The sequence below is a fragment of the Papaver somniferum genome, chromosome 10 (assembly GCF_003573695.1).
Source record: "Papaver somniferum cultivar HN1 chromosome 10, ASM357369v1, whole genome shotgun sequence".
Classification (NCBI taxonomy): Eukaryota; Viridiplantae; Streptophyta; class Magnoliopsida; order Ranunculales; family Papaveraceae; genus Papaver; species Papaver somniferum.
In genome coordinates, this window is record NC_039367.1 from 154,595,590 (window position 1) to 154,608,791 (window position 13,202).

Genomic DNA, 13,202 nt, shown 5'->3' on the forward strand with positions numbered 1-13,202 from the left:
AGACACTACATGTACGCTGCAATAACAAACATTGGCTAAGATGCTAAAATTATGTTTGTTGTTCTGTAATTGAAACTAAAATAAAATACAGATTGATATGGAAACACACAGTTTCGTACAGTGGACAACAACAACAGTGAAACTTTCTTAAACTTAACACGATTTACCAATGCAGGATATAAGCAATGCCATTCTCATATAAAAGAGCAGGAATTCAAAGCTGTGGGAACCTGGGACTGAAAGAACTTGAAAGAACCATAGAGTTTAAGAGCTCCAGTTTGGGACCGAGTTTCATGCATCGAGGTGTCTTGTATTGAGTAGCTGAAGAACCTTGGTTGATTGCACGATCCATCAGCTTACCACACGTTCCTGTCTCGACTTTCTTTATCTCTAAGGGTATAATTTTTTGATGGCATGCATATTACGATATTCATAACCAAGGAATTCTTCCATTATGAGACAGCATTCCTCAAACACCGTGTAAGGAATTACGGCATTTTTATTGCTGCAGAGAAGTTCCCAATAGAGTACATAGTGACCTGGACTAGTTGATGTATCAGCAAAACTAATGTATTCAACAAGAGAGACACTAGACGAAATCAGTAGGTGCTCAGCTGCTTTTTTCACTGCATTTTTGAAACTTAATTTCGTCTGTCTTGTCCATATCAATGCTTAGAACTACATTTCTTCTCCGTATGAAATTGAATTGGGGAGCATTGTTCTTGAATCCAGAAACTCGTAGCACGTCTCCAACTTCATACGGATAAAGTCCTGTGCATGTTAAACAATTACATATGCATATAATCGGTAAGTAATTGATGTAATAGTCCTATATTGACTCAAGTTCCTAAATATGATTAAGTTACCTGCGTAATTGGTAACAACAAGCTCATATTCACGTCCAAGCTCCACCTGGACGAGATCAACCAGTTCTTGATTATGTTGCTCTTCCTCCTGGCTACACTTGTCGCTTTGATTATCAACTTCTCCGGGTATCGGCAAGAACTCAAAATACGCCATTGTAGGGATAAGGGTGTAAGAAATTTCATGTGGCTTAGATAGAGGGTTAAGGTTTATACCTAAGAAGCATTCTGAACACCCGTACAAATTGCTAACAATTGGGAGTCCACTGCTGTAAAAATCAATGTTAGGAATATGATGAGACATTGTCCCAGTAATGATAGTCTCAACGCACTTAGCATTAGGCCATTACCTAGATACTATGCCTCTCCATGATGAATCTTTCTTACACTCATTTTCAATGAATTGAGCAAGTTCAGGGTTTGGCTTGACAAGTATTTTCTTGACCGCTTCTTTCACCAACGGGTCAGTGATTTTGGTGTGGTCTTCTGCTATGGTTCCGTTTCTGATGTCATCACAAAGAAGGCTCCAGTGTTGCTGTAAACACTTAACAGCTTGGATAAAACCCGAAACGAAAGTGAATGCTAGTCGAAGAACTTAATAGTTTTGGTAGAGGCCACAAAGTAATTGAGCATATAGACTTTGATAAGTATCCTCACATAAAACAGTTTCTATAGCGCTAGTGTAGTTGCGGTGCGGATCAATATCACTAAACAGATTTTTGAAATTGGAGCTTTTGTAGATGCTTGTAGATACTAAAGACGATATTAATCCTCCTGGAGTCTCAATAGACGGGCTTACAAAAAAAAGATGCATCGCCTTTCCCTTATTTAAACCAGGAATATGTTGATTTAAGACGGGCATTAAGAGGCACCAAAACTCCCATGACTTCTTAGCTTGTTTTTCTGTTGTTGGTATTAATTTACTCACTCCGGATGAAGTTCCTGTGCTACGTAAAAATTGTGAAATAGGCGATGTGCAGAGAGTTGACGAAATATTACCTTTAGCGATGAGCAGATCAACGTCAGTTTTAAGATCTTCATAGGTAATGACTCTCTTAAATGTCCGACGATCTGTATGCCCGTCTAAACCATGTCTTTGCAACTACTCGACTTCAGCGTTACAAGATAAGATTTCTTTGAGAACTTGATTTTGGATTTGATCGGCATTAACCGTAACTTCCTCTATGAATTGGATTGCTTTCTTGTTCTTCTCTTCGTGATAACGTTCGGAATCATCTGTTTCCATCTCTATGACAATTTTCGAAAGAAACTAGATGAAATTTGGATATGGAGAATGAGTTGATTTATATAAACTAGAACAGTTAAATCTAAGAGTTGTATACATCCTTAAGTCAACCACCTTCTTATCCCTGCACGTGCTAGCCGCTCCCACAGATTAATAAAAATATTCCTACTAGTGAATAAACTTCTAGCTAAATGTCAGACAGATTGCTTTCGAGGTTAGGCCTTATGTCCCCCTCCATTCTATTTTTCTGTTTCCTGATTAATAAATTGTTTTAAGAAAAAATAAACACAAAACGAGAAAACAACAAGGCTGAGGTGTGGACTATTAAAGGACTGCAGTATGGGCAGAATCAACGTTGAGCTAGTCTATTTTTCTTGCATATATTGAAGTAGTGCCGCAACAACATGCCAGTTTCTATAATGTAATACGACTTTCATTTGGTTAATTTTCCAAATGAAACAGATAAACAGTGAAGGTTATTGACGGGTATCAAGTTGTCCAAGGCAATCGAGGCGCCAAAGGCCTATAATTCACTTTGAAGAGAAATGTGATGCTTTTGGTATGGTGTTTTGGGCGTTCAAAATCCATTACTCTAGCATGCAATTTAAGACTAGTGCGTCGCGAACCTTTTTTTTTTTTTTTTGATTAGAACGTCGCGAACTTAGTGAGGAATGAACACACACTTTTAAGTCGTCATATTGCATGTGTGATTTTTGTAGCTAGGCTAAGACAAACTGTAAGGAGGATGTTCACGAATCACGGCCGAGGAATATTATCGCTTGCTCTAAATAAGGCCGCGCCAAGAAAATGTATTTCATATTTAGCTAGGCTAAGACCAACTTAATGATGTTGTCTATCATCCACTTGTAGTTTTTTCAGATTGAAATCTGCAATGACATCATAAGTTCATGTTTTTTCCCTATGTTTCAAAAATCAGGCGTTCTCCATGGACTAATTATCACGAAAACTGAATGAAATTGTCTTACATACATTTTGCCAAAAGGCCCAAAACTACTTGGTACTGTAGGTTTTTCTGATTTCTTAAAAATGGGGAAAAACTATGAATGTATTCCAACATCATTAATTGTTATGTGTAAAATTTGGGTAAAGTATTTGTGAGACAAAGAGCTAAGCTATATGTTTTTTTTTCCCTCAGCAAAGATAATAGATTGAAAAACACACAAGCGTGTGCAAGCGGTTATAACTAAAGAAGAGCTCATAGCCCAAAACAAAGACAACTTAAGAAGAGCTAAGCTATATGTTCCAAACAAAAATACGACCGCAAAGAAGGTTCAGAAACCTTAAATCAAACTTCAAGAAAAGCCATCACAGAAAAGCCATAACAAAAAAAAAAAATTAAAATAAACTTCAAGAACCTCCCATCGCCATCACTAAAAGAACCAATCGAGCTCATCGGTTCTTTCTCTTGTTTTCTCTGAGCAAATGGTGGTCTTCTCTTCCTCCTCTATGTTGTATGTTAGCTCAGGAGATAAACTCTTGTCCACTACAATATTTTGGATCGTCGTTGTTGTATCTCTTTCTCCCAACGCCTTCAATGATACAAAGCTGTTTACGTGATGTACTGTTCTATAAATAGACCAAGGAATGCACATTTTTAAACCCACAAGAGGGTACGATGTACTAGTTTTCAGGTCATGGCGATAGAAAAATCTATCATCGTTAAATAGAACTTCACGATCCTTGGTGATTGCAAATGGGTTGGGTATTCCGTAGTTGAACTTCTTCTGCGAGGCATCACGGTCATCATTAAGAGTATATTCTTTTATCCAAGTCCATGACTGGTAGCCTTTCTCATTCTTCTTCTTCTTCAGTAACCATATATCATAGACATCATGGTTTTCATGGAATATACTCAAACGTTCTCCAATTTCCCTTAGTTTATAGTAATAATCCTTCCAATCACGGAAACAAGGTGGTGATAGGAGCACTCCAAATTTCTCATCTTCTAAATCAAACGACACTAAATTCCGATCTTTGTCCAAATTGTTATAAGCGCTATGTATATACTTCCCTATTCCAGATTTGCTTTCTTTAATTCCAATGTTTCTCCACCTCTTGCCATCACCAAGGGTGTACACGTAGACCTCATCCTTGTAAATTCTAATAACCTTGTACTCATTTGTCGAAGGACTGTAACCGAACCCATCACAATTATCACCTTCGCATTCCTCCACATCATTCTGATAACATGGTCCATCATTTATCAATGGAAGCACAACACATTCTCTTGTCATGGGATTACATACGTACAAAGGTTTATAGAATACTTCATTAATAACATGGGAAGATAATGTAATGCAAATCAATCCATTACATGAGCCAAGTATTTTTTCGTAATATAGTCCTTCATAAGAGCCGGACCACGGGGTTAAAGGTAGTGTATCATCATCAAGATCATGCGTCCCTATCGGTTACATCAAGATTTTTAGCCCTAACAAGTGTTGCATTAGATTTATCGAATTCAGCATAGTAATCTTTAAATACTACTTTTAGTTCAGGTAGCAATAATTGAAAAATAAAAGTTACCTTGTCAGAAGAATCATGATCACTGTAAGTCCCACGTAGACGATGTTTGTATATGCATATGAGTGAAAGATGGATCATAAACGATGATATCTCTCCAAGGTTTGCATTCTAACTTGCATTCCCAGAGGGACTCATTAGGCAAACGAGACAATATTTCTGTAATGATCTCTTGTGGAAGAAATTTATCCATGACCGATTGCAGAAAAAAAAAACTTGAGGATTCTAGGGTATTATGAAAAGAGCGTATAAACTTGAAGATTCTAGGGCATTCGAGTTGGGCTCCTTCCGGATTTTTCTTGGCTGCGTCTTTTTTTTATTTTTTCGTTTTAATAAATATGTTACTTTTTGACATTTTTGGAAAATTAAGAAGTAAAAGTTAACGCTTAATTAGTTTAACTTAGGTTTCTATGTATGTCAAACATTCCTGAATTACATTTGGCATTAAAAAGAGAAGGGTTTCTATATACGTACATAGCCAATGAAAATGGCAATACGAATTAAAACATGGAAGTTTGGGTAGATACATTGAAAATTAATTTAGAGGAATTTGGCATTTCATATCAAGCCTATATAAATACGTAGTTGAGGAGGTGATTATGAATGCTCTGTTTTTTTAAAAGAATATAATGATAATGGAAGGAAGTGGTACGAGTCTCATGAGAATGATAGGAGTTGTGCTGTTGATAGGGCAAATTTCAGCAGATCATGAAGCTGAATTTGAAGCTTGTTTTGAACCATGCTATATATCTTGGCTGTGTCAAGCCACGCCCTAATGATTTATATCTTAGTAAACAATGTATTGATTGATAAGTGCACCGCTTCATGCAACAAGAAATCATCAATGGATCATACCCACCGCCAGACCCTTGTAAGCATACACTCTGTACAATTTCTTAATTTCTTTGATCTCTTAAACATATGGTAATACGGTATATATACATAAATAGCTTATAATGTGAATGATGCATGTTGTTTGATTTTGCAGGCTAAGAGTTGAACTGAATGGAGCAGTTTCACGGATGAGGATTGAGGAATAATTTTGCTAGCTCTAAAAATGGCCGTGTCAGGAAAACAAATGTCATATTAATATTTTTTTATTTCCTAATTTCTAGAATATAAAATCATTGATATTGTTGCCAATCAAACACTACTACGTGTTGATTTTTTTTTTCTTAACGTACTATTATGTGAAACACTTGTGTTAATTTTTTTCTTTATTATGACAAATAAGTGGCCATATAAAAGCCCTCCCACGCTTCGCTCGGACTGCCCAAATATTTTGTAAGCATTTTGCTTTGTTTGATTCTAGTTTTTTATATTGCATGCATGATTGAAATTAAGGTCAAGCGCTAACAACCTCTTGGGTGTGAGTTGTAACTTTGGATATTCTTTTATTCACAATCTTTCACAGAAAAAAAAAAAAAAAAAAAAACTTCCTCCGGTTCTTTATTTTTTTATTTTGGATCAGAAAGGCAATATATTGCATTCACACAAACTTAATGTACACAGCTTTCATCCTCTGCTAACACACTGGAGAGTGGAGACGATCATCGGTGGAGTGTTAATCCACATCTGGGAGATGGAACTAATTTAGCTAATCATAAGCCTTCTCTCACTCTCAGCGAAGACAATTGGTGAAGTATTAAAAACAACAGGCTGAACTTAATAGTTGACTGGACCTACACCATCAACTGATAAACGGAAAACCTTTGACACAAATTGGCGGGACTTTTGTCTACAAATAACTCCTCAACTCCTTACATTGAAAAACCACACCAACTTTCTTTCTTCTGAGGTAGGGACCAAGATCTAGCATATTGCCATCTGAAAATACTTGTGCGTCCGGAGAACACCAGAGACTACTTTGAGAAGCTACCATACGAGATGACCTTTCTACCACAACTGATCTTGTTCAATCCCATAGTGCCAAACCCACTTAGAAAGAAGGGTTCATTTGTTAAAGCCTTCTCTCAGCGAAGACAAAAAATAAACTTTAGACCTTGTCACAATTTTGGCCAAAACTAAGGACTTATCTACGAATTACTCCCCAAACAATGAAAAATAACAGAATCAAGGGGCTTATTAATGGATTCCAACTTTTTATATTCAAAAGCCACACCAACCAGTAGGAGCTTTGTATAAAGCTTGGGGAAAATTCACTTGAAAATCGAAAACTAAGCTTTATTACAAGAGAACATTATGGCAAAAAAAATGTTCAGCAACCTCCCCATTTCTCAACATCTTTATCGTCAACATATTTTAAAATATTTCCCCCCTTTCCTCCCCCAACATCATTATCGTTAGAATATGGTTCATCATCATCATCATCATCATCTATTTGAACAATTATCTCTGGAAGCACAACACATTCTGTCGTCATAGGATTACACACGTACAAAGGTTTATAGAATAGTTCCTCTTTAAGATTATAGGATAATGTAATGCAAACTAAGCCATTACATGAGCCAACAATTTCTTCATAATGTTTTATTTCATTATTAACTGGTATTTGCCATGGTTAATCAACCCATAGGTCATGTGGATGTATTCTTTCAGCATCATAACCATTATTTGCGTCTTCATGGGTTAAATCAAATCAAGATCTTTAACTCTAACAATTTTTTCGTTAGTATTATCAAATTCAGCGTAGTACAATCTTTTGACATTTTGTGCTACCACAAATTCATTAGGTACCGGTAATTGAAAAATAAAACATACCTTGCCTGCTGAAGAATCATGATCACTGGGTAAACGAGATGGTATTTCTGTATTAATCTTTTTCAGAAGAGATTTCACCATCGAAAATTGCCAAAGAAACTTGAGGATTTTAGGATTACATGAAAATAAAACACTAATTCGGTTGCGGCTAGCTATATTTATAGTTACAGGAGCAAAGAGTGACGCCGCTGCTATGATGGCAGAAAATAAAAGGAAATCAGGGACAGTATCCTGTTTGAAGAACAATGGGATTCTGGGAAGGAAATAAAAACCGTCAGAATTTTGGCATGCGTAGAGGAATGGGAAGAGTAATTTGGGGAAAGAGTTATGGCGTGTTTAGAGTTTGGAAGGAAGCCTTAAATTTCCTTAGAGAGGGGGAATCTGAAACCTACTACCCTCGATGGTTTTTTTATTTCCTTATTTTGTGAGGAATCCATTACGGCATTACCCCTTTGAAGTTTATTTACTAAAACGGGAATGGAATTTGAATGTCATCGTTCGTAGCTCGATCTTGGCTACAGTACTAGAACTATCAGTATATCTATCGTCGATATTGAAAAGATGTACTCCCCTAGGCTCTTAAGGCCCAGTCTTTAAGGGGCAGATCTCTGTCTGACATGACCTAAGTGATCAGATGCTGGATCCTCTCTTTTCTCATTTTGTATGTTGGACTGATGATCTGACTCGACACGTATGACTCTGATGTATTTAAGTCAGCTAAAGCTTTGTATTCGATACGGTGAGCACATCTGTGACCAGATTTACAAGTTTCTTAATATGTCTATTGTTTAACAAATTTTGAGTTACATGTAATAAATCAGAATGATACATAGTTATGTCAACAAAAAAAAATAGTTAAGGCAAAGAATAGAGCTCAACTGTTCAGACTATTCTTTCTTTCCTTTTCCTTGAGTTAGTGGTCTTCTCTTCCTCTTCCTCTATGTTATAAGTTAGCTCAGGAACTAAGCTCTTCTTGCCAACAATATTTTCGATCATCGTTGTTGTATCTTTTTCTCCTAAAGCCTTCAATGAAACAAAACTATTGACATGACGTACTGCTCTATAAATATAATGAGGGGAGTTCTTTTTAAAACCCAGAAGAGGGTATGATATTCTATTATTCAGGTCATGTCGATAGAAAAACCTATCATCATGGAATAGAATTTCATTATCCATCGTTATTGCAAATGGATTGGATTTTCCCTGCTGCGAGTCATCAGAAAGAGTATATTCTTTTATCCAACTCCATGATTGGTAGTCTAGCTCATCCTTATTTGTTTCGTAGTCATCCAATTCCTTCTTCTTCAGTAACCATACGTCATAGACACCATCTTTTTGGTTCCAATGGACTATGCTTAAATATTCTCCATCTTCTCTTAGTTGATAGGAAGAGGAATATTTATCCCAATTACGGAAACAAGGTGGTGATGGAAGCACTCCAAATTTTTCATCTTCTAAATCAAACGACACTAAATTCCGATCTTTGTCCAGCCTGTTATAAGCTCCATGTATATGCTCCCCTATGGCAGATTTGTATTCTTTTGTTCCAATGTTTCTCCACCCCTTTCCATCACCGAGGGTGTACACATAGACCTCACTATTGCGAATCCTAACAACCTTGTACTCATTCGTCGAAGGACTGTAACCGAACCCATCAATAAGATCACGCTCACAAACCTGATCATAATATTCACCAATTATCCTTGGAAGAACAACACATTCTCTTGTCATTGGAATACATACGGACAAAGCTTTATAGAATAATTCATAGCCAGTATAGTAAGATATAGTCATGCAAACTAAACCATTACATGAACCAACAATTTCTTCATATGCTTTCATTATTTGTGGGGAAACTGATGTTAGCCACTGAGATGATGCATCCCATGCCCACGTTGTATGTAATAACAAGGTATCATAATCAATTGTACCATTAATTTCGTCTCTATATGTTAAATCAACATCGGTAACTCTAAGAAGTTTCTCATTAGTTTTATCAAATTCAGCATAGTAAAATCCTTTTACATTGTTTTCCTTTGTAGGTATTTCAAAAATAAAACTTACCTTCCCAGAAGAATCACAATCATTTTGAGTATGACGATGTTGTATATGCATATGACTGAAAGATGGATCATAAACTATGATATCTCGCCAAAGTTTGCATACCAACTTGCATTGCCAGAGTGACTCATTAGGTAAGCGAGATAAAATGCCTGTAAGGATCTCTTTTGGAAGATACTTACCCATGACCAATATAATTGCAATAGAAACTTGAAGATTCTATAGGGTCTATTGAAGAGAACAAACGTATATGTTTAGGAAAAATAAAAACCTAATTCTGATGTTCTTTTGTGTGTTTAATTGTGTGCTTATTTATAGTTACCGCTGTATTATTAGGGGAGAAAAAAAAAACTGTATTAGCAGAACCTACACAGTTTCTAATAGCAGGAGTAAAGTTCTTACCAAAATTTAAAGACAGCTGAGATAAAGAAGAAAAGGAAAGGATTAGTTTCACACAATTATTTATGCACCCACTTCCAAAGAGAGAAGGAAGGGGTTTATGAATGTAAGTCCAAGAAAACTAATTAAGCTTTATATGTTGCAAGAAAACTATTATGGCAAAGAAGGTTTTTTTTTGGACTTGAAAAGGATGAGTGTATTAAAAAAGAAATGGTAAAGAGCCTGGAAAAAACCAGGCTCCCATTTTAATTACAGTGTACCGTTTAACGGCTATCTATCACTACCTTCCCGTGAGCAACTAATTCCCGGAGAAAAGTAGTTCTGAAATTTTTTTCTTTCCCACCCGATACATATATCAAGTTTTTCTTTCCCTGGTCTTTAGTCTCTTTCTTTCCATGACTCTTCTATTGCGTTCATCCCAAATTGCCCAACAGATTGCAAATATGATAAGCGGCCATATCTTTCTTCCTTTGTTTCTTCCTTTCCTGAACTTCCAGGCTTGTAACTGTTGAGTCATTGTTCCTGCTTGAACCCATCTTATATTGTATCCTCCAATGAAATAGCTCCATATCTCATGAGAAAATTCACATTGCAGGAAAAGATGATCCACTGTTTCTGGTTGTAGATTGCAGAATGCGCATAAAGAGTTTTGAATTTGGCATCCTCTTCTTCGTAGAATGTTTAATGTGGGAATGGAATACTGAGCCACAGACCATATAAAAAATTGAACTTTTGGTGGAACCATCTTGACCCATATGCAAGAGAATGGGATTGTATGTACATTAGTGTCAGGTAGATGTTGCACTAACCAGTTGTAGCATGTTTTGGAACTGAATCCTCCAGGTTCTGTGCATATTAGTTCATCTTCACCTTCTTCATCTAGAACTGGTGGAACTCCCAGCACTGCAAACAACTCAATCATATCTGGAATTTCAGCTTGTGTTAGATTTCTTCTCAGCTTGAAGTTCCAAGTATCCGCAGCAATCATATCTTTGATGGAGGCATTCTTCTTTGTGGATAATTTGAAGATGTTAGGAAACTTTAGCTTTAGAGATTGAGTTCCTGCCCAGATATCTTCCCAAAAACTCACCCCTCTTCCATTATGTATTGAGATTGTTGAAATTTGTTGAACTACATTTTTCTGCTTTTGAATGTTGTTCCATACTCCTCTTCCTTGAGGTTTATTTGAATCTCTCACCCAGATGGGTTGAGGATTTGTCTTCATTTTCTCCTGTATTATTCTCCTCCATAATTGTCTTTTTTCTGCTGAGAATCTCCATGACCATTTGGCAAGCAGTGCTTTATTTGTCAATTTGAAATTTCTAATGCCAAGACCACCTTGTTTTTTTGGTTTGCTAGCTTTTTCCCAAGCTACCCAATTTATTCTCTTCTTCTCAGATGTTGTGCCCCATAAAACGTTCCTCATAATCTGATAGAGTTTCTTTTCTACTGAGACTGGAAGTTGAAAGATGGACATATAATAGACTGGCAAGCTAGAAAGTGAAGTTTGAATCAGCAAGACTCTCCCAGCTTTTGTGAAAAAATTTCTCTTCCATAATGCAAGTTTCTTTTGAAATTTTTCTATCACCTCATCCCAAATAGCACTGTTTCTAGAAGTAGCTCCCACTGCCATCCCTAACTATTTAAGTGGTAGAACTTCTATTCTACATTTGAGAATTGCTGCAATTGCTTCAATTTTATGATCTTCTTCTATGCTTATAACTGAACTTTTGTTGAAATTGACCCTCAAACCGGTGATTGCTTCAAATATTTGTAGAATCATTACTAAGTTCTCAGCTTCCTCCTCTGTGGCATTGAGGAACACTAGAGTATCATCAGCATATTGAAGATGTGAAATCTGAGTGGAGTTTATCTTGAAACCTGAAATCATGTTTAGTTGCACAGCATTCTTCATAAGTTTGGAGAATATATCTGCAACTAAGATGAAGATGAAGGGAGATAATGGATCTTCCTGCCTTATTCTTTTTTGTGGTTTAAATTTAGACGTAGAACTTCCATTAATCAGAAATGAGTGTTGTGCTGAAGAGAAGACACACCATTCCATCCATTTTATCCATTTTTCATCAAATCCAGAACTTTGCATGACACTGCTGATAGTGTGCCAACTCACATTATCAAAGGCTTTTTGAATGTCTAATTTGACTAGAATTCCAGGTTTTTTCTCTTTGCATCTTGAATCAATAAGTTCACCTGCCACCAAAATTCCATCTAATATTTGCTTGTCTGCAATGAAAGCTCCTTGGTTCTCTGATATTAGTTTTGGCAAAAGTAACTTGAATCTTTGAGTGAGAACATTTGAAAACACTTTGTATATGCTACTGACCAAACTGATTGGTCTAAAATCTTGAGGGGTTCCCACTTGCACCTTTTTTGGGATTAGACTAATAAAAGAGCAGTTTGTTCTCCAGTCAAGTTTCAAATATGATTCAAATTCTTGAACAACTGCCATGTAATCTTTCTTGATGATCTCCCAAGCTACTTTGTAAAATTCCATATTGTATCCATCCGTACTAGCTGACTTGTTGTTTTTGAAGTGTTTGATGACCAACCAAACTTCTTCTTCTGAAATTTTCCTTTCAGCTTCAATGCTCTCTTATGTTGAAATTTTAGTGAAATATTCTGAGTTCAGCTGGGATCTAACTGGATGGTTATCTTGAAACAAGTTGTTGGAGTATGATGAGATTTCTTCTTCTATATCTTCTTGACAAAAGTTATCTTTACCACTTATGACCAATTTCTGAATTGTGTTTCTTCTCCTTCTTCTATTTGCCAATGTATGGAAATATTTTGTGTTTGCGTCACCTTCCTTGAAATGTTAGGATTTTTCTCTGGTAAGCCATTTTCTTGCATTATCTAAATTGATTTGTTTTAATTGAGATCTCCAATTAGCCCTTTCTGTGAATTGCTGAGAAGATAAAGCCCCATTCTCCTCCATTGCATTATAAGAGTCTATTTGCCTTATTAATAGCTTTTTCTTTTCCTCCACTTGACCATATGTTTCTGTACTCCATCTTTTTTAGAAGAATTTTAAGTTTTGTATTTTTTTGACATGATAAAACTTGGAGAGCCTGTAAATATCATTGTATCCCACCACAGCTTCATTTTTTTTTTTTAAATCTGGATGGCTGAACTAGAATCCTTCTACTCTGAATGGAGGCTTATTTCTTACCACATTTGAAGTTGTTAACAGTAAAGCAGAATGATCTGAAAGAGTTCTAGATAAAACTGTTTGAGTCAGCAATGGGAACTTACTTTCAAATTGAGGTGTGACTATCACTCTGTCTAGTCTGCATAACAAAGGGTCTGCTTGCATATTGCTCCATGTATATAATCTACCATTAAGAGGC

General features: G+C 36.2%; 2 protein-coding genes and 1 pseudogene across 2 annotated transcripts; all 3 read right to left on the minus strand.

The window, feature by feature from the left end:
- Nucleotides 1–214: 214 nt before the first annotated feature.
- LOC113316595 lies at nt 215–2,109 on the minus strand (annotated as a pseudogene).
- Nucleotides 2,110–3,500: 1,391 nt separating this feature from the next.
- Nucleotides 3,501–4,364, minus strand: LOC113316596. Its single transcript, XM_026564756.1, has one exon. The coding sequence runs from the start codon at nt 4,362–4,364 to the stop codon at nt 3,501–3,503; it is 864 nt and encodes a 287-aa protein (XP_026420541.1).
- Nucleotides 4,365–6,871: 2,507 nt separating this feature from the next.
- On the minus strand, nt 6,872–9,621 carry LOC113316597 (F-box protein At3g07870-like). The gene is made up of 2 exons (XM_026564757.1): nt 8,352–9,621; nt 6,872–7,026 (listed from the first exon to the last, which is right to left on the minus strand). The coding sequence occupies exons 1-2, from the start codon at nt 9,619–9,621 to the stop codon at nt 6,872–6,874; spliced, it is 1,425 nt and encodes a 474-aa protein (XP_026420542.1).
- Between the last annotated feature and the right edge of the window lie 3,581 nt (nt 9,622–13,202).